The following is a 21,925-nucleotide window of genomic DNA, read 5'->3' on the forward strand; positions in this document are numbered from 1 at the left end:
ACACAAACCCACACGTTTAACCATTTCAACGAGTAATAATGTTGTTCTTTCTTTAATAATATATGCATTCTCATTCATATATTATTAATTTTCGCTTTATTTTCATACCGTCTGTAATTTCACATGTGACCCAATCAGCATCGAGTGGGCGTGTTTCTCCAGAGGGCGTGTCTTTCCGTGTGCGCGTGGTTTAAATTAGGTCCTGTTCACATGGGAACATCCATCCATTATCTAGCACCGTTTTTTTTAATTGTCTTGTCTTGTTTAATTCATAGACTCTTGAGACAGGTTTACACCCTTCATAGGTGGAATAGCTGGAATTCTCCGCCGATTAGTCAAGCAAGTTGATTAGTTAGCTAACTAATAAAGATTCAACTGGGTGTGGCTGCAGTTGTACTTAACATTGGGTTTTTCCCACACTTCCTTACATTCACCTGAGAACCCGTCAGGTCTCCGTCTCTGTTCCGTCTGCAGAAATGTCCAAACCCAAAGTCTTCTTCGACATCACAGCTGACAAAGACCCCATTGGCCGGATCGTCATGGAGCTCCATGCCGATGTGGTGCCCAAGACTGCGGAGAACTTCCGCGCCCTCTGCACTGGTGAGAAGGGCTTTGGCTACAAGGGCAGCACTTTTCACCGGATCATTCCAAACTTTATGTGCCAGGGCGGTGACTTCACCAACAACGATGGAACCGGTGGAAAGTCAATCTAGTCGATACGTTTGACGATGAGAACTTTGTCCTGAAGCATAAACCCTTTGCCCTGTCCATGGCCAACACCGGACCAAATTCTAATGGATCCCAGTTCTTTATCTGTTTCGCAAAGCTGGCGTGGCTTGATGGGAAACATGCAGTGTTCGGCTCCATAGTAGAGGGAATGCAAGTGCTGAAGTAGCTGGATGATTTCGGTTCATGCTCTGGCCAAACTAAAATAAAAAGTCATCATCGCAGACTGTGGTCAACTCTGAGTTCCTTATATGGACATCCTTTGTGTGTGTGTTTATAGGTCACATCTAAGTCATCAATGAGATGCTAAGTCATAATTATGAGCATTCATTCTATTTTTTTCCCCAGAAACAGGCTTCCACAGAAATCCATATGTAAACACACAACTATGTAAATTGAGGCTTGAAGCTGAGATCTACAAATGACCTGATGGGGGCAGCAACACGCGTTTGTGTCTCGTCTGCGTCAACAGCAGCAGCAGCAGAAGAAGAAGCTTCATAGCCGGTGTGGTGTGACGTCACGACAGCTGTGTGTGTGTGAGTGTTGAGGTGTCTTCCTCCTTGTAGGCAGGCAACTGTCAGCACTGACACTGAAACATGGAGGACAAACACCTGTGATATCTGGAAGCGGCGGTCAGACGTGAACCATGAAACTCGCCACTGTGGCCTTCTACGGCGTCGCTTTGGGGCTTCTGGCGGTGGGCCTGCGAGAGCTGCTCACCGGCTTCGAGGAGAACAGATGCAGCATGACCTATATGTTTGAATACCCCGAGTACCGGGTGAGTCGACGAGCTACACACACACTAACACACGCACACACATATGTCAAAAACAACTAGCAGCACAGTAGCGCGTGCAGCCTCCTAGCATCGCTCAGTGTTAGCATGAGCTGTGAACATAAACTGACATCGTCTGGCACTTGTAAAAGTAATTTGCTGAATTAAATACGCTGCTAACGAGACCTAACAGTCGAGGTGAAGCTAATAACGTCTCTTCAACGGTCTCTGTTTACAATTTTTTTGGGTGGAGGAGGGGGTTTCTGTTCACACTTGTTGTACCTGTCTATCTCAAGAGGAGGCGTCACTGTTCGTGTTGTTTTTCCAAGAGTCACAACTGCACGATATTAGGAAAATAAACCGATAAAGCTGTCAAGTATTGCGATAACGATATGACTCGTGACACACGATACACTAATATTTACGGCGTTAAAGACTTAATGTATGGACTCTGTAACATAGACCCAGATAGATAGTGAGTTTTATTGAGAGTAAAAACAAACAAACACATAAGATAAGAGTTCTTTATTAGTCCCACAGACAGTTACCATAACATTTACAGTATAAACAGAGGTTGAACATGATATATTCTATGTATATTGCACTTATGTATTGTATATTGCATGTGGGATGAGCAACCTGTGACAAAGATAATGAAAATAGTAATAGAAACTGCATAGATAACACGTGTACATGTGTAAAACACTAAATAAATCCCTGACACTCCTTTGGTCTTCTCAGTAAATCACCAGCAGATCATGTGACGTGTGTGTCTGCGTGTTGTTTTTGGGCTCTGCAGCGCGTGGCTCTGCCTCGTCGTGTTGCCAGACTGTACCCGGCGTACGGCCTTTACCTGTATGGAGAGGGTGTTTATGCCCAGGAGACCCGAGCGCTCAAGCTCACTGGTGCCCCTGTGCTCTTCCTACCTGGAAATGCTGGCAGTTACAAACAAGGTACGTGCACAAAATGAATGTTTATACTTGTATTATATACAAATACAAAACGCCACACCTACTTCTGAATTTTGTCGTATATTTGTATGTTGTATCTTGTATTTTAAGCTCTTATTTAGTTTTTGATAAAAGCACTTCATCAAACACCCCTCTCCTCTTCCCTGCAGCTCGCTCCCTGGGCTCTGTGGCCCTGAGGAAGGCTGAAAGCTTCGAAGGAAGCGCCCACTTCAACGTGTTCACAGTGGACTTCAACGAGGAGCTGGTGGCCCTGTACGGTGGCAGTTTGCTGCGACAGACGCACTTCCTGCACGAGAGCATCAAAGCCATCCTGAGATTGTACAAGGTCAGGCTTTAAAATTGGATCATTTTGTCAGTGAGGTCTATGGAACAGTAATATTTCACATACTAACGTGAGCATTTAGTGATTTGCACACTTGAATTCTGTCAATTCCACATATACAAGACAGATGAATGTAATATCTGCTGTCCCCCTGTCTCTGCTCGCCAGCATCTGAAGTCTCCTCCCCACAGCGTGGTGCTTGTGGGACACTCCATGGGAGGAGTGGTGGCTCGGGCGCTGTTCACTCTGCCCCGCTTCAACACCAGTCTGGTCAGCCTCATCATTACCCAGGCGTCTCCTCACCTTGCTCCAGTACTGGCCCTCGACCCTTATCTGCTGGGTGAGAGCGACACACTTGTTCAGCTGTTGTTAAACGGTTTCAAGACCGATGTACTCTATATTAAAAAAAAATACATCAATGTTGTTCTTTTCTGCCCCTGTTGTGTGTAGACTTCTACTCTTCTGTGAGACAGAAGTGGGTGAAACAGGCGAACAAACTCCGAAATGTCACAGTCTTGTCTATTGGTGGTGGTTACCGTGACTACCAGGTCCGGTCCGGACTAACATCTCTACCGTGTCCTTCAGCGGACCCTAATAAGTTGTCACTTGTGGTATGTAACATGTTTGTGAATAGGTTATTTTTCTGAAAGCCAATGGTTTTGCTTAATTAAACACAATGACAATTATTCATTGTCTTTATTATTTTCATAAAGGCAACTGCAGTTCCCCGGACTTGGGTGTCCACTGACCACCTCTCCATCGTTTGGTAAGAGATAACATTATGGTAATGGGTGTACGTTTGTATGTATTTTAAACTAGAACTTTCCCATTTTCAGAGATATGAAAGGGCAGTCCCAAGATTTTTACATTAGCTACAAAGTGCACAGCAACACATATCACTTAAATGGGAATACATATGTTTGTAGACCATCTGCAAAACCAGCAATCAATATTCAGGTCATTCAGTGTGTATGTCTTTGTGGTTTAGGTGCAAAGAGCTTGTTCTTGCTACAGTGAGGGCGTTCTTCGACCTCATCAATCCTGAAACCAGACAGGTCTGCACAAAACACATATAAATTAATACTTAACCAAAAAAAAAAAAATCCAATAATAAGTCTAATCAATGGGCTCTTATTAGTTCACAGAAAACCTTGAAAAGAAGATGGACGTACTAAACCATCACTTCACCCGACATCCTGTCAGGATTATGGGAGAGACTCAAGACTCACCCATCCCCATCTCAGGTCAGACACACATTTACTTAAAATCTATTTTGTTCACATGCATTTTTTGTACTTTTTTTTGGAACTATTAAAATATTCAACCACAGATTGTCCCGTTCTTTCACTTTGTTATCCACTTTTTTTTAGATGTCCCTGAAGCGTGGAGTGAAGTGAACACACTGCGTATGGCTTACAGCACACCAAAGGTACCGAACGTAGTACCAAAATAATAAAAAGACAGAAAAATACACAAGATATGTTCTTTTATATTCGCTGCTTTATCATAATTACTGTTTCTCTCTGTCGACAGGAAGGACAGGTGAAATATTTTATGTTTGCCCTGTCGAGTCGCAGGAAAGCCTACAGCCATTTCTACTGCCGGAGCAGCAACATGGTGAGTTTTCACAGAGTGTGTTTTAGGCTTTATGTGGTGTTCAGCTCCCTTCACTTTCTCAAAAAAATTTTGTTTTAAACCGACAGGAGATGACGAGCTGGGTGTACGGCTGCATGCACAAGAACGGTTCATCGTGGTGAGATTAAAATCTCTCTTTTCTCCCCGCTTATGCATTCAGTCAAAAATCTTTTTGACCTTTTTGTGGTTATGTTGTATTTAAGTTTGTTTCCATGTACTTTTGCCAGTGAGCATGCCGTGGATTTGTCTATGGGAACTGAACTTCTTCCACCATACAAGGTATTTCATGCTGTAGAGACACTGACTCTCCCGTCATAGTATGAACTGTGATTGTTTTAATCACGACGAGTCTCTTTCTCCTCTTCAGGTCCTGATTCTGAGTCTCAGCGACTTGTCTGCAGTTACGCATTTAGTTGTTTTGGCCTCCAACCTGAATGAAAGACAGGTAAATCAAGCCAAAGTCACTGAAATGAAGCCTAAATCTTAGATCTTAGTTGTTAGTAGATCATGTTTTGAGTCAACAACTCAGAACAGAAACAGAGGAGCCACACACTGAATAATCATTGTTTTTACTGCGTACAAATGACTATATTGTCTGCTCCTCAGTATACGGTGGAGTGCGAGTGGCAGAGACAAGAATCTCAGACTCTGTCTGTCCCGGTGCCGCATGTCTTGTCCTTCGGTGAGTTCTGACACATGATAGGAAAACACATGTACAGAAAAAAAAAATACAGAAAAAGTTTTTTTTTTTCTTTATATAGTTGTTGATCCCCTGCTGCCTCCACCGCTATGTCCAAATGTTATTTTTGAATTTAGGCTTTTAAAAACCTTTGTTTGGATTTCTTTATGTGACACAAACTTAATAAACGGGGCAGCAATAGACCAGTAGCTCTTGTATCTATGGGCTTTTTGTGCAGGAGAGTGAGCCTGGAAGTGAAAAACAGGAATGAAAACAGAACTTTCCCTTTACGATCGTTTTCTTTTGCAGAAAGAAAGCAAAAATACATTTACAATAAATACCTAAACCTATAATAAAAGTTAAGAGATGATAAATAAAACCTAGTTAAACATTGTTAAGATATGATACAAAACATTTGCAGATTCTCCTAAACTCATGTGTACGGGTGTCTGTAGTGTAGATTTTACCACGTGCCTTTTTATGAAGTGGCTTACAATCTTGTTTTTCCTGACATACCTGCCGGCAGCTGTGTTTTTAACTGAGAGTGTATTTTCCCTTTGACTCCCAAAACTCCTCCCTGACTCTCGGTTTTACAGGTTTGACGGTCAGCGAAGTCACCGTCAACTCCTCTGGACTCCTTCACGCCATCGAGCTGCAGCACTTTCACCAGGTAGCTATCACAGAGTCATGTGTGGCCTCGCTATCTCTGCTCCCACTGTGTCACTTAAAGACAAACACGTCTGTGTCTTCAGGTCTATCAGGCTTTCAGAATTACTGTTGCAAGCCACTGCAAAGTACATAAAGGTAGATTTTCTTTCTATACACTGACATATATGTGTTAACGGTGCACATGCTGATACGTACTTGATGTTTCTGCCCACAGACAGATTGCCCAATGTATACAGAATCATGGTGCCATGGTTTCGAGAGGACACTTTAACCACAGCCAGGTCAGTTTGTCTCCTGGTATCTCATAGGTTAACATGACTCACTGATTGACTTTTGTTATGATATGATCACCAGCGTGCCATTAGTGACTGAGATCTCAGGGATGCTGCATACAAGTCGCCCAGACAACTCCTCGAGTGTCCTCCTTCAGATTCACACTGCACCCAACTGCCAGTATAAGGTACAGTTATTAAAATGGTGCCTCCTTTTCACACACATGCACCCCAGAGATGATTTTATTGTAAAATATTGCATCATTGATGTGGACATTTATGATTTTCTACCCTCTGGTTCAGGTGTCAGTAAGGACTTCATTACCCAGGGTCTTGGGCCAGGTACAAATACTTTAATACACTTGTTCAACAAAAATAGCAACTGTATGTATGTATATATATGTATGTGTATGTATATATGTATGTGTATACATACATAACATATACATATATAATGTGTGTCTCTCTCTTGTGTGGCAGATACTGAGGTTCTGTGGTCCCATGGTGCCAGTGTACACAGCTGTAACACTCCTGTTGGCCTGTGGGGGGCAGCTGTCTTCCATCCTGAAGTCAAAGAGAGCTTCAGACATGAGCGCGGTGGTGGCCAAAGGCCTGCAGCTGCATAAAGTCAACCTGCCTGTTTTCGTTCTGCACATCTTACTCGGGTAGGGATTTGGTGTGAAATTGTGAAAATATAAAAGTCTGCTCTTTACGACAAAAAGTGTGTGTTTATCTTAATCCTTATCCTCCTCCCTCCCCCCTCAGCTGTAGCCACTTCCAAGACGCCTGGTCCACTCTTTGCCTCCCTCCTGTAGACGTCCTCCCCGCTTCCTTCCCCGATGTAACGTTCCGCGAGGGCGTGGCGCCACTTGAAGAATGGCCACACCTTCTTTCTCCTCTGCTTTACATATTGGGGGCAGCCGTGGCGTACTGGGGGAGCACACTGCTCTGCCTCATTATCCGACTGATCTCATTAGTGTTAGCTCCACTGCACAGGTATATATCTCGACATTTAGGACATTTCAAACAAGTGTTTTTTTTTAGGATGTATCATGTGATTTGACAATTAAGTTTTCACTAATTTCCCCCACTGTGGGTCTTATCTCACTTTCTTCACCAATGATCGTCTTTCTAACTGTAGACTTTTTTTTTTTTTTTTTCCCGTAGACCGTCGGTCTCCAGAGACTGTGGCACCCTGAGGCTGCGGACCCAGCTCCTCCTCACTCTGTGTCTGACTGTTATAGGCGGGACGTGCTGCGGAGCGTTGTCGGTCTTTGCTGCATTTCTTCTCCACTTTTATAGGGTGAGTTTTACCAATGTGGTTAAATGGAAATGGACACACAGACAGAGAGATGGATTGAAGTAATTTCACCAACTGATATTTTGCACAAATAGACCATTCTGTACTGATTATATGTTGCTTGTTGTTGCTAAGGTGCTAAGGCTACAAATGACAGCGAGATCTTTGAGTCACATGCTTAATCTGGTAAGTTTGATGCACAATATGTCTATTTATTGTTTCCGCTGTATTCATTTACCAGATGGCACACTACTGTATGTCTGTTAACTCATGATTGTACCTAGACTTGTGTGAATTTGCTCATCATTACTACATAAAATATGATGTGGTAGTATGGTACATTGAGACTTCGTGTTACTATAGCTCCTTCTATGTGCTATTCACCGCTAAATTACGACATTATTATGTTTCAGTTCATGATAAGGAAGGCAGAAGAAGAAACAACAACAGCTAATGGGAAACTATACTATACTATTTTTTCTTGATCTAACTTTGTTCTCCCACAATCTTTCTAGGCTCCTCGGAAACACAAAGAAGCCGAGAACGGCATGGTCGATGCCGAGTGTTTGAACAGGTCCAAAGAATGTAACGGTGCCCCTCTGCTGTCGGAGTGCGCGGTGCAGGAGGTGAGGGACGACCTGCAGCTCCACCTCTGCCTCTCGGCACTCCTCATGCTGCCTGTCATGCTCAGTGCTCCGTCGCTCCTCCACTGGATCCGCAATCTGAGGTAAAGCAGGAAAGTGAGCTGATGCTGTACTAATAACAAGTTATTCCCAAAGGCTGGGTCGGAACCTACAGGTGGTTCGCAGAATTTTCCCAAACCTTTAGTTAAGATTCATGTGTGTTGTATTTTAAATAACATTAAAAAAATTAACTTTTGATTAAATTACCAAACAAACCCAATTCAAAATACGGTCAGGTGATCAGCCACAGATGTGGCTGTTATCAAGTAGGTTTAACAAGTCGGTCCCCATTTAGAAAGTTTTGGAAACACTGCATCATATTAGAGAAATGGTGTCATCACACAATGTCACATGTTTTTCAAAATAAGACACCTTTAAAGTGTTGAGATGATGGCATACAAGGTGAACCGAACAGGAAATTAGTATATTCGTTTGATCTATAAATGAATAAATGAATCCTGTCTGTGTTGTGATCCTCACCAGATATTCCACCCAGCTGGATCCTGACCCTTGCTGGCCACTCATCGTGCCTCTAGTTGCTGTGTACGTGCTGCTTATTAACTGCAACACGTTAAAACTCAGCAACAGGTAGGATCACATCATTATTAACACACACACACACACACATTCTTGTACTTGCTGCATACTGAGGACCAGGTAAAAGAGCTGACAAAGTGAGGACCAGCATTTCCACTTTATAAATCAACACAATTACAAATATCTACTTCATGAATGACATCTACTTAAATTTGACCCAAAATGTTTGGTCCAAAATTTGGAAAAAAAAATGTACCCAAAATTTGACAAAAACGTCATACTAAACTGTCATCCAAAATTTGAAAAAAAATTGGACCCAACATTTTTGGTCCAGAATTTGCAAAAAAAATTGATGCCAAATTTTTGGTCCAAAATTTGAAAAAAAAAATTGGACCCAAAATGTTTGGTCAAGAATTTGAAAAAGAATTTGACGCAAAATTTTTGGTCCAAAATTTGAAAAAAAATTGACGCAAAATGTTTGGTCCAAAATTTGACGGAAAAAGTCATACTATATACTTTGTCGTCCAAAATTTGAATTTTTTTTTTTTGACAAATTGAGTATAGCATGTTATAGCAACCTAAGGAAGGGATTTCAATGAAAACAAAGTGAGGACCGACCAAAATGTCCTCACTCCGTAAAAATGTCCTCACTTTGTTGGTTAAAAACCCTCACTGGTCCTCAGTATGGCGCAAGTACAAGAACACACACACACACGTGTCTGCTTTATTTAAAAATGATTGTATATTGTTTTTTCTACCCAGTAAACTCCTGCCTCTGACCTCCTGCCTTCCTCTGCCGCTGGCCATCACCATGGTGATCTTCTCTCCGCTCCACCTCTACAGAGTCACCTACTTCCTGTTGCTGACGCTGGTCCCGCTGGCGCTGTGCTGTCCGCTCTGACGGTATCTTTGTCTCTACCGTAGCAAGCCTTGCTCTAAGTCACAGCCTGACTCACTGAAGCTGGTGGAGGCTGGTTTTGAGGTGGCACGCTGCCGTGGAGCAGAGCTATAGAGATACGTGGCTTGGGGAAACTGCCCACTTCAATGTTGGCGCTGAAAGCTCTGTGGCGTTTACACTATGCATTTTTAAAAATGAGCGGATGTAAAGGCCGCGGAACATTTGGTGCAAATGTGGCTCCGCTGGAATGAACCCGTGAAAACCAAGTTTGCCTTACTCTGTATATCTATAGCTCTGCCTTCAAGGAGCAACAACTCCACAACCAGTGAAGCTACTGATACTAGAGGCTCTCAACAGGGTGTTACTGTGAACACGTGTCTAGTCTTTTTTCGTTGTTTCTCGTGTCTGAAGTGGCTTGATATCTCACACTGCCTCCTGCTTAGCAATGGTACTAAAGTGTCATAGCACCACAACAACAACAAGTGACAGTACTATACCTTTCATTCCTAAAAAACCCAAAGTAATCATGTTTACATTTGCCTTATTAAGAAAGGATTACTAAAAAATAAAAGGCTGGTGAGACTCTCATAGCACCTACAGACACAACTGGTGCCTCTAAGACAGCGACTAAATATCTTTGAAAAGCTTTCCCCATATTCACATATACTTTTATCCTCTCACATTCGTTTTTTGGCTTGCTGTAGAAGCGGTCTCGCGCGGTGTGAGGTGTACCTGCAGCTACGTAGTCAGACAGTAGGAGTGCTGTCTCTCTCTGAGCTGCCCTGTGATTGGTTAAAACTGTATAAACAGAACCTTTAGGAGCCTTGAGGATTCACATTATGCGCAAAAGTGATGGAATTAGTGACATCAGTGAATTTAGAGTCTAATAATGGTATTAAATCAGATTAATATATCAAATACCAACATGTTTTAGGTGTAATCACTTAAAGATGATATAATTTTTAGCAAATATGCAGGTATACAAGTGATAGTTTATGACCAAGGAGGCAAAATCAATGTAATTAATCACAAAGCTCTTGCTCTCTGTTTCCTTTTTTACAAATCTCTCATTCACACATTGAGCAGTACAGTACAAAAAACATGGATTTGTTCCATGTTTTAGCCTTTTGTCGTCGAGGCTCTCTGTTGTGTTTCATTTCATCGTTTTCGGGACGACAGCGTGAGCTGTGTGGGCTTCGTATTATTCCAGAAAATGTCGAATATACACATCGACGTTCCCTTTAACGCATCATATCATAAGAAGAGGAGCTGTTATTTGATACAGCCGACCTTTCTGGAGTTACACGGAACGGAAAAAATTCATAGAATCCTGTCGTTGCAGTCGTTTCAAACCATCATGCAGATTGCTTCTCTTGTAGTAGCTGAGTCTGATCGTTCTTTTGCTCTTTATATTTGGTTTTTGTTGTTAACAGTGAGCTATGTGGTTATAATCTCTCTGTTTAGAAGTGGTTCTGTTTGTATCTATTTACACTCTCAGTGAAAACATGGTCGTCATCAGGGAAAACCTGGAAAAACTGATTTTAGCCGCACAACAATGGCCTCAACTAATATAAATCACCATCTCCAGTCTATGATATCCGAAAAATATGTTTTCCACTGCTTTATTTTTGCTTTGTCTGACTGGAAACTGACGATGATGCCGCCTTTGCACCAAAGTCCATAGAGAAAATCATCAATTTTAGCTCACAGGAGTCGCTGCTCTACTGCTGCCTCGTTTGACTTGTCTGAGTTACACGGATGAACCCGAATAAAGGATTTCAATCCCTAAAATCACACACTAACACATTTTTAAACTTATTGATAGAGGCAGCGGTGGATCGACAACTCCTGTTTGCAGTGATGTAAAATCGCTGACTTTCTCTATGGGCTTTGGTGCGGGGGATTCTTCCTTGTTGTGCCCCTGCATGCAGCCATGTTCCCACTGAGTGTGTGCAGCACAGTCAGCTGTATAGAAGATGCTGACTACATGTCAGTAACTCATCCAAGCACACTTGCAAAAAAAAAAAAAAAAACCTGGAACATTATCCTTTTTTAAACCCGCTGTTTGCATCTGTTTCATCCCAAAAGCACTAGTGCACTGTCCGATATAATACTGAGGCCTATGCTGAATATAAATGCCTGTCACTGTTTCTGTGAGAATGTGCCGATGCAGTAATATTTCTTGTTTTTTGTTCTATTTCGTTTTTAGAATAACTTCACTTTGCTGCTCGGGGCTACGTGCGCGTTTATTTCCCTCCCTCCCCCCAACATGCTCACCACAGTTGATGCACTGAATGTGTCTCACCATGTGTTCGAATTTATAATAATAATAATAATAGCAGCAGCAGCAGCAGCAGCGGTGTGATTCTGTTTCTGTTTCCGTGCACAGTTTTTAGTGTAGTTTAGAGTGTGTGTGAGACTCACATCGTCGGCCTTGTCGTAAAAACCACGTACACCACGTGCAACAAAAGAGTAGAGATTAAAGGTGTTTTATATGAATATAATCATGATATATATGTATATATATACGTGTGTGTATATATATGTACGTACATATGTATGTATATATAAATACACACGTATGTATGTATATATGTATATGTGTGTATATATATATGTATATGTGTGTGTATATGTATATATATATATATATATATATATATATATATATATATATATATATACACACACTATATTCATATCATATATATATAAATACATACATGGATATGTGTAACAGCGTGTCCAGATGTTCACAGTTTCAAACTAAAATACGTTTTTATATATATATAGATATATATAGATATATATATCTATATATCTATATATATCTATATCTCACTTCTGTTTATGTTTGACAGAAAAGCTACACATCTCGGCCTCTTTGAGCTAAACGGGGTCCTTGAATGCATCTCGAAATCTTCATAGTTGAAATAATTTGGTGAATCTGCAACTAACTATTATTATCATTACTGATCAGTATGTTGATTATTTTCTCGCATAACTGATTAATTGTTTCAACCAGAAAATGCAAGAAACCATATGAAATCTTTATAGTTTTTTTTTATTATTTTATTAAAAAGACAGACTCTTCCATTGATTATCAAAATAGTTGATGATTAATTTGGTAATTGGTTAATATTCAGTCAGTAAGATCTAAAATACTGCCATTTTAAAGCCAATTTAACAAACTCCTCCTGATCTTTAGTTTTCTATATTTATGTAGCTTGAAATGATCACTACTCACTACAAGTAGTAGTAGAGACAAGAGCACAGATAAATAAAAAAGTTACTGAGGAATTGAGCTTTTGAACAAAACACTAATTATTATGATATTTATTGCTCTTTATGATGTGCTTCTTCTATACACTTTTATTTCACGGTTTTAAATTATTCACGACCTGACTGTTCATTCAGATTTTTCTGATTAAGTCATGAAAAACCTGTTTGCCAAATCACCCAGAGACTTGAGAAAAAGCACCTAAAACGTTTATTTATTTATAAATGTTTTCAGTATTGTTTTTGAAGACATGTTTCTAGTTGAGTAGAACATACTGTATATACTTGCACAGCAGTGTAGACATTAAATAGAGATTAACAGACTGTCAGTGAAGTTTTAGTAACTGTTTTTGTATTATTTGTTATCATTGAACACTTTATCATGACACACTTTATCAGAAAGAGGTGGAAAAACTTCTTGTCTGGTTTCTGTTAATATGAAAATTTGAATTGTATAAGTGCTTTAAAAACCTGGTGACACTTTGATTTTTATGGGATTTTTTTGCTTCCTTTTTGCCTGGAGTGACTTTAAAGCGTGCTCTCTTGTTGTGCAGAACTCTTTTAGTTTGTCCTCTGGCAACTTTTACTCGTCGGGTGGCTTAACGTCAGTTATTTCTTCTTCTTTATTATTATTATTATTATTATTATTATCGATATTGATGATGAGACTCTGGTGTGGAAGAGTATTTAATCCTCAGGTTTAAGAAATGTGTCAAAACTGTTTGGTTTGGTGTGTTGTTGTTTTTTTTGTATTTCTCACCTTTTTTATGACCTGATGTTGCTGTAAATGGGTGACTGTGCAATTTTTTGGGCACTGTTGTTGCAATAAAAGTGAAAGAGTAATTGTTTTATTTATTTTTATTGTGTAATACTAACATTGTTATGCTTACATTTTTTGTCATTTTATTTCTGCAATTCATTATTTTTATTGTCAGTTTATGATCCTTGATTTGTCTGTTAGCTTAAGTCAGACGATTGTGAATTGTGAATTATGGTCAAAAACAGAACGTTTACACACTGGATTCCACAAACTGCAAAGATTTAATCTGGAATTACAAAGATCAAATCAAATGTTTATTCTTCTGTCACTAACTGTCCAGTTCTTAGTTTGCTTTCAAACAGACGATGCTCCAAACAGCAGAGAATGCTTCCCTGAAGGCTGAAGACCAAACCAGGCCTGAACAGGTAAGTAAATGTGTCATTAAATTGACTTAAAACAAAAAAAAAATTCTGTGATTATTTAAATGTTTTTTCAATTACAGTGACCATTAAAAGGCACAAAAAATACTCGAGGAAACCAAAACATCCTGCAAACACAACATTAAACAGATGCTGCACTTCTGACGATTGACCAGCAGGGGGAACTCTGTGTCCCCTGCAACGCATGACTGAACCTGCAGCCTGCAGTATGTCCCAAACAACAACATACAACACAACTCAATGACTGACTGAATGAATGAATTAATGCAATTTCCCTGTGGCTGCTTGTCTAACTTGATGTGATTAAATCCTGAATTGACAGTTTAGATCACAATCGAATAACACACAATATCAAGTTTTATTAAAGCTGCACTACGCAGGCTCTAGAAAGTCATCTGATAGTTGATTTTTTGTCCACAGGTTGTTTTAAGAACACTCTGTCCTGAACTTCTCTCAAAAGAAGAACTTGGAGACAGATTTCTGTCCAGTGGTGACACGTTTACACCGGGATCACGTATGTATCGCATTATCGGAGGTGTTTTGGCCCATATATTTAGCAAATTTTCTTTTCTTTTTTTTAACCCCCTACACTGAATACTTTTTATTTATTTAATGATAACCGATACAAAAACTTGCTTAACATTTTATGTCTGCATTTCAGTCCCTTCTTGTTATCTTGTATATCACTAATATTATAAATGACTACATTCTACCCCTCTAAAAACACTTTTTTCATGTCAAATGCCTTGTTTTTGTGCACAAATGTGGCTGAATAAATAAACCGAATAAATGAAATACACGACACGGGTAATAGGCAAATTAGGCAAATTGGACACTGGATTGGCACCAGCGACCCGCGGCCCTAATGTGGAGGATATAGCTGTAGAGGTGGATGAGGAAAGTAAAGTTTTAGTGACTTATCAACATTAATCAAAGTGTTTTGACAACACAAATGCATTATTTTTTCATAATGTATAATAATCACCCGATTCTTAAAGATATCGGCCGATCAATCGGTCGAGTGTTACTAAACTGCGAATATGACACATTACGCCATCCTCACACACACACACAAGGCTGGTTTCTGGTTCTGTTCACAGTCACATTTAAAGCATCTGTGTGTTTGTGGGGAGGAGGAGGAGAGAGGAGGTGAACGTCTGCACTGAGTGACTGCAGCGCACTGTGATGTTGGGAGCTGCACGACTGAAGACGCGCTGAGCTGCAGCTGCAGGAGGGAGCAGAAGTGCAGGGACAGGGAGGAGGTGGAGGTGGTGTCGGGAGAGTTGATGCACACACACTCACATACACACACACACACACCTCTGGACACTGGGCCGTTGTGTCTCTGCAGCGCCGCAGCTCTGCACAGGGACACTGTATATATATGTGTGTGTGTATGTGTGTGTGGATAGATACGTGACTCTGAGCCCATAGCTGTTCTGGCTCTGGATCAGGACGGCAAAGTGGTTTCTGTGTGCTGGTTCTGGTGCTGGTGCTGGTGGAGCCTCTAGCGCGGCACCCCGCCCGTCTCGCCTCATCTGGACTGCGGGGATAAAGGAGCTGGACCGTGATCGAGCCCCCGCGCAGGAGCCTCGCAGGAGCAGGTGTCGGTGGCGCTGTCATCGCCGTCTTCCTCCATCCTCTCTCTCTCCACCTCTGCGTCAAAGGTAAGCGGTGCCGCTGTCAGTCTGTGGCGACTGCAGCCTCACTGACGATGATGATGATGATGATTTAATATAATAATAATAATAGTAATGATGATGATGATGCTTAATCTCACAACAGCGCAGTCTGTCATTAATCAGCGCTGCAGTGCGCGCGCTCCGTGTTGTCTTATAGGGCATCATTCTGTTTGACCACATTTATTCATCAATAATGATGTTCATATTCGTGTTCATGCGTCTCGTGAGCGAAGGTGCACGATGACGTAGGGAATCCCCACAAGTAATCCAATCGTGAGCGGTGACACCTGCACATTCCTGTGTGGCCTGTTCACTCATGTCATGTGCGACACGCGTCCCGTGCGCGGCCTCGCCAGCAAGGCGCGCGCGCACGCACGCACAGCGTCTGAAATGATTAAAGTTGGAGGAAAAACTGTTATGTAACAGTGATTTGTGCTGACGTGGTGTCATCAGCCGAGGTGGTCACCTCCCTGGCTCTGTGTCCAGAGAGTGGCATCATAAAAGCCAAGTTTTTAATAGTAAAGCCCAACGATTGGTGTTTCCATTAGGAAAACTACAAAAAATAACCTACTGCAACCGTGCCATTTTTCCAATACCCTTACCTTGGGGTACCAGAGTAATGGCACAGTACGGTTTTATGGAACTAGACCCACGACAGTAAGCTGATTATGCGACGGAAAAGTGCCAAAGACGTCAACAAAGCTCGACGGCCACAAACCGAGCAGAAAAAAGAGCTGCTAGACGTCCTCCGTTGTTGTCTGTTGTTTTGCGTTCAGTGTCGTCGTCCCGTTGTCGTTGCATCTGTACAGCGTATCGCTACGTATCTCGCGGACACGATACTGTTCCCAGTCAAAATGCAAGCCTGGCCGAGGACTTTACCGTACCAAACCTAACTGTACCATGATGATAATGAAGTATAGTTAGCATATAGTTAGCAAGACTGCTTTATGTCTTATCTTGATGGAAAAAAACACAGAAAAGTTCTGTTATTGTGTTTAAAAAGATGTGGAAATTAAGTTGAGAAGAGGCTGCAGTACCACTGATAGATAAAGGGGGAGACAGAGAGCAGGACTGTGGCTAAACCAGCTCTTTTTTTTGTCTTTTAACTTTGACCAAAATAGTGAAATTGTTGCTTCTCTACTAGTTGGATGAATCAGTTGTTAACTTTTAATGTTTAAATTCTGTGCAAACACTGACCAACTTAGATGTTTGCAGACGGTGGTCCAGTTCGGTTGGTACCAAAATAACCCGCCCCAACCATTCCATTCTTTGGCACCCTTCCACCAGAGTGTTACTTCATCTGTCTTTTCTCATTCAAATCTTGAAGTCTTGTTGAGACAAACAGCCACAAACGAGCAGCAAAATAAGAGCTGCTGGACGTCCTCCTTTGTTGTCTGTTGTGTTGTTGTCTTTACCACAAACCAGCGGTAACATGATGAAAACACAACAATTGGCTTACATACACGCTTTAGATTGGACCAAAGCAGGTGAACTTTGAACAGAAATTTTGAAACCCCAATGTTTACGTTTCTATTCTGTACAAACCCTGACAAACAGCAATGCTCTTGGACTTTGGTGCCCACTAAAGCGTATCAATCGGCGCGTTTGTGTAAGTGTGGATGCAAGAAGCGCTCATTAAAAGTTGTCCGTCACACTGGGTTAAAATCATATTTTCTATTTTCCTCTAAATCTATCACATTTAAAAAAATAACAGTATCAGTGCCATGAAATATTTTTGCAATATTTTGTTTTTTCAATATGTCTTCCACCCCTGCAATAGATGCACATGAGTTATTCTTCGATATATAGTTTGAAGAAAAGAAGAAAAAAGAGAGAGTAGAGCAGTTCAGGTGCTTCTCGAAGATCCATCAATATACGCGCTGCACTCAATATGTCTGTGTGCTGTTTCTATGTGATTCATAAATCAATACACAGCCCACATTTATAGACCTGTCAGCATTCTAAACTGTAGACCCGGCCACATCAGTCAATGCCACATTCAGCCTACAGAGGCCTGTCATGCAGAGGGATTCCTCCTGAAGAGTGACTCATCCCAGACACCAGTGCTCTCAGGAGAGCGCTGTGTCTAAAGAGAAGCCCTGAGCGGGCGGACAGAGCTGCTCCTTTTCCTGGCATAAGTGTGAACACATTGGCACCGACGACGTCGTGGCCTGTGTTCTGTCAGAGTGACTCACAAAGATGCTTCGTCCTCCTGTGTGGCCTCACATCACAGCACAGCACTGTCGTCAGGTGGTCTGCTGTCCAAATCCACCCTCAGGTTCACCCACACAGACGGCCTTAAATTGTTTACAATTAGGGATTAGCCGATATGATACTAGGTATCAGTATCAGTCCAATACTGGTCAAAATATTGGCATATTGGCACTTTTAAAGTGAATAAGTATCAACTTTGAGATGTAAGAAAAACAAACATTTCCGTAAGTTCTGACCAGGACTGACTAGGTTATGTTCAGGACATCTATGACGACTAGCATACTGCAAATCAGACATTTTTACTGTATAGTTTTTGATCAATTTCAAGTTAAAAGTCCCATATTTACACTTTTTAATCAATAAATTATCAAATTTGAGATGTAATAAAAACTAAAGTTTTCAAAAATACTAACCAGGACTGACTCAGTTGTGTTTAGGACATCTTTGACACCTAGCATACTATATATCAGGTATTTTTACTGTACAGTTTTAGAGAAATTTCAAATTAAAAGTGTGAAAAATGATCACATTTGAGATATAATTAAAACTTGAATTTCCATAAGTTCTGACCAGGACTTACTCGGTTGTGTTTAGGACATCTTTGACTACTAGCATACTGTAAATCAGTTATTTTTACTGTATAGTTTTTGAGAAATTTCTATTTTAAAAGTCCCATATTGACACTTTTTAATAAAAACAAAACAAAAAGGTCTTTGAAATGTGCTGTATATAGTATATAGCGTTGAACCACTATGTTAAGTCTTCTCCAGCACATCAGTGGGGGTTAACGTCTGACTCTGGACTCAGTCCCTGTGTAAAAACTGATGACTCATGCACTCTGAACCACAAATTCAGGCTGGTGATTCCTAGCATTGTCATCTAATATATAATATACCTGAAAAATCTGGTCGTATTTATTTATAATTTTTGCTGAACCAACCTGAACCAACCAAAATCTGTACAGGCCTGGTCAGTACATACTCAACTTTTTTGACGTAAACGTAAACATGCGATTGTTTTTGTCCAGGTTTGTCACGAGGCAACTTGTTTTTTTCCAGTGTTGAAAGCTTTTTCATGCTGGTTCTGTGTTTTGTTCTTAACTTTGTGCCAGTGAGCCTCAGTGTGTATGTGTGTGTGTGTGTGTGTGCCAGCTTCCCAAGGTGCCCGTTCTGTCAGCCTGTAAAGTGCTGCAGTCACCTCCACAGGGGCACAGAGGGGTCCCTCTGCTGACACACACACACAATTTTTGTTTGGGCACCGAATCGACTTCAGCCTAACCCAACCCTAAACCCTAACCCTAACCAGTTAAACCCGTACCCTAATCTTAACCTAACCACAATTCACATCTTGGCCCTAAACTAAACTAGTTCCACAGAAGTTGAATCCACTGGTTCGAGCCCTCGTCCTCTATTACACCATGGATAGCGTCCACGTGTCTGTTGTTATTCAGCACCGTTGCTTGTTCAAGTTTTTCTTTATGGAGCTCCCCCTACAGTTTTGGAGGACATATTTGTAAGACGCCGCCGTCAACATCCACCCATCAATTGTCACCATTGACGGCCCCAAGTCTCTTCTTCTTTTTCGCCTCCTCTGCCACGACGAACGTCGAAAATAACGCCAATCGCTGCCTTGTTCTTATAGTCAGTAGCTGGCTAGGTCGTGTGTGTGTGTGTCGTGCCGTAAAAGCAAGACTTTTAAGCACACTGAAAGGGGAATATGTGACCCTGCCTTGCTTAAATAGCACAAATGCTCTTATCTGATTCATTTCTGGTTTATTCTCCACCTATGAATGAGACATCCAAATCTATATGGTCTGTGCCACGCGGGAGGAAATGGATCAGAATTGTCTCACTTGCATAATGCAGCGTAAATGCTGTCAGTATCAGCCCCCCCGAAAATCCTTCAAACAAGGTCTCCCCTCTGCTTCATCCACAAACACAGCGTCACCTCTGAATGTTCAATGAGGAAACTCGTTTTTTTTTTTTTTTTAAATCAACATCTAGAAGGCATATTCTGCCACGCTCCATCAGCTCTGCTGCTGCAGATGCTTTCGCCTTAGTATTCACTGCACACTGGTGCAGAGTTACCAAAGTATGTGCTGGTGCCTGATGATAACAGGGCGCTTCTCAACAAGGCAGCTGTCAAATTACGGCGTCTGGTCGCAGGAAAGGAATGGGGGGGAAAACAATTTGGTGTAAACACCTTGTTTTTCCCCCTCCTCGTGTCCATTCTCTCAGAATCAATCACCGATCGCTAATCCCGCAAAGCCGTTGCACAGCAGTGGGATTGGGATTAGAATAGCTACATGGGAATGTTTTAGAAGAAAAGGGGGGGGGTCAGTCCAGATTGGATCAGTCCAGTGCTGAGGTCATGTCGTGGTCTGTGCTGTTTTTGGAGTGGGTTAAACAATGCACTGTGTGTGGATTATTAGGACAGGAACTTACATAACAATTCAGCAGTTACACATACATTTATTTTTGTCTTCGTCAATAGAATAGTGTAAGCTTCTGCTTCCTTACGGACGTGTCGGCTCCCTGCACACGTGAGCAGGATTTACATATTCCTGCATCTGTGATGAAGGTTTTATTTAGTCATAAATCCCTCTATGTGTGTGTATGTCTATGCGTGTGTGTGATGTAGCCATGCTCTGGTAATCTTGTCGAGTCAGGGAAGTCCAGGCTTTCCTTATGTCAAATGCAGCAGATCTTATTTCAATATAAGGCCCTGAGTTATTCCGCCTGTCATCGCACACACGTGTGCCAGCTCAGCGGCCACTCTATCGTTTTCTGTTTCATCATTCGGAATGCAAAGTGAATTGATTATACTGTAGTATATTAGACAATGTTTCATAGAAATGACTGTGATTGTCTGTGATGATAAATTCATAATCTAAGCCAACCCAGTTTGATCTAATCCTTACCAAAAACAAGTCAATGTAGCCAACATTTGTTCCCAAACTGTTTGGCGGACATTTGGTGGACATCTTCCCTCTCTCCTCGTGCCCGAGATACTTGTGAACATTGTTTGTCACTTGAGAAAAGTTGATATCACACGTTTTACATTATTCTGTCTGCACAGAGTGTTCAAGTGTCTCATAGTTTGCACAATATTGAAACGGCAACATTTATCTTGGAGGTCTATCTATCTATCTATCTATCTATCTATCTATCTATCTATCTATCTATCTATCTATCTATCTATCTATCTATCTATCTATCTATCTATCTATCTATCTATCTATCTATCCATCCATCCATCCATCCATCCATCCATCCATCCATCCATCCATCCATCCATCCATCCATCCATCCATCCATCCATCCATCCATCCATCCATCCATCCATCCATCCATCCATCCATCCATCCATCCATCCATCCATCCATCCATCCATCCATCCATCCATCCATCCATCCATCCATCCATCCATCCATCCATCCATCCATCCATCCATCCATCCATCCATCCATCCATCCATCCATCTATCTATCTATCTATCTATCTATCTATCTATCTATCTATCTATCTATCTATCTATCTATCTATCTATCTATCTATCTATCTATCTATCCATCCATGCCTACCTACTACCCATCCATCTATCTATCCTTACCAACCATCCATCTATCCATCTATCCATCCCTACCTTCCGTCTATCCATCCATCCTTACTTACTGTCCACCCATCCGAACCTACTATCCATCCATCTATCCTTACCAACCATACATCTATCCATCCCTACCTTCCTACTATCCATACATCCTTACTTACTGTCCATCCCTCCCTACCTACTATCCACCCATCCCTACCTACCTACTATCCATCCTTACCTACCATCATCCATCCATCCCTACCTACCTACTATCCATCCTTCCCTTCCTACCTACTATCCATCCATCCTTACCTACCATCATCCATCCCTCCCTACCTACTATCCATCCTTCCAGCCTTACCTACTATCATCCATCCTAACCTATCTACTATCCATCCATCATCCATCCATCCATCCCTACCCATGATCCATCATCCATCCATCCTTACCTACCTTCTATCCATCCATCATCCATGCATCCATCCTTACCTA

The 21,925-nt window shown here is 41.4% G+C and overlaps 1 protein-coding gene and 1 pseudogene across 2 annotated transcripts; both read left to right on the plus strand.

Moving 5' to 3' along the window:
- Positions 1 to 476: 476 nt before the first annotated feature.
- Positions 477 to 968, plus strand: LOC310938280 (peptidyl-prolyl cis-trans isomerase-like; annotated as a pseudogene). The gene has a single exon. The product of its transcript is annotated as a peptidyl-prolyl cis-trans isomerase-like (transcript).
- Positions 969 to 1,372: 404 nt separating this feature from the next.
- On the plus strand, positions 1,373 to 9,470 carry pgap1 (post-GPI attachment to proteins inositol deacylase 1; the record flags this gene model as incomplete). Its single annotated transcript, XM_083902442.1, has 26 exons — positions 1,373 to 1,504; positions 2,301 to 2,454; positions 2,622 to 2,797; positions 2,963 to 3,134; positions 3,245 to 3,405; positions 3,508 to 3,560; positions 3,783 to 3,849; positions 3,933 to 4,038; positions 4,165 to 4,223; positions 4,328 to 4,411; positions 4,498 to 4,547; positions 4,657 to 4,708; positions 4,797 to 4,874; positions 5,036 to 5,111; positions 5,705 to 5,778; positions 5,861 to 5,912; positions 5,992 to 6,058; positions 6,132 to 6,237; positions 6,353 to 6,391; positions 6,530 to 6,714; positions 6,815 to 7,045; positions 7,217 to 7,352; positions 7,485 to 7,535; positions 7,865 to 8,076; positions 8,516 to 8,620; positions 9,332 to 9,470. The coding sequence occupies 26 exons, from the start codon at positions 1,373 to 1,375 to the stop codon at positions 9,468 to 9,470; spliced, it is 2,817 nt and encodes a 938-aa protein (XP_083758568.1).
- Between the last annotated feature and the right edge of the window lie 12,455 nt (positions 9,471 to 21,925).

The sequence above is a fragment of the Microchirus variegatus genome (assembly GCF_963457635.1).
Source record: "Microchirus variegatus genome assembly, chromosome: 16".
In the NCBI taxonomy this organism is placed as follows: domain Eukaryota; kingdom Metazoa; phylum Chordata; class Actinopteri; order Pleuronectiformes; family Soleidae; genus Microchirus; species Microchirus variegatus.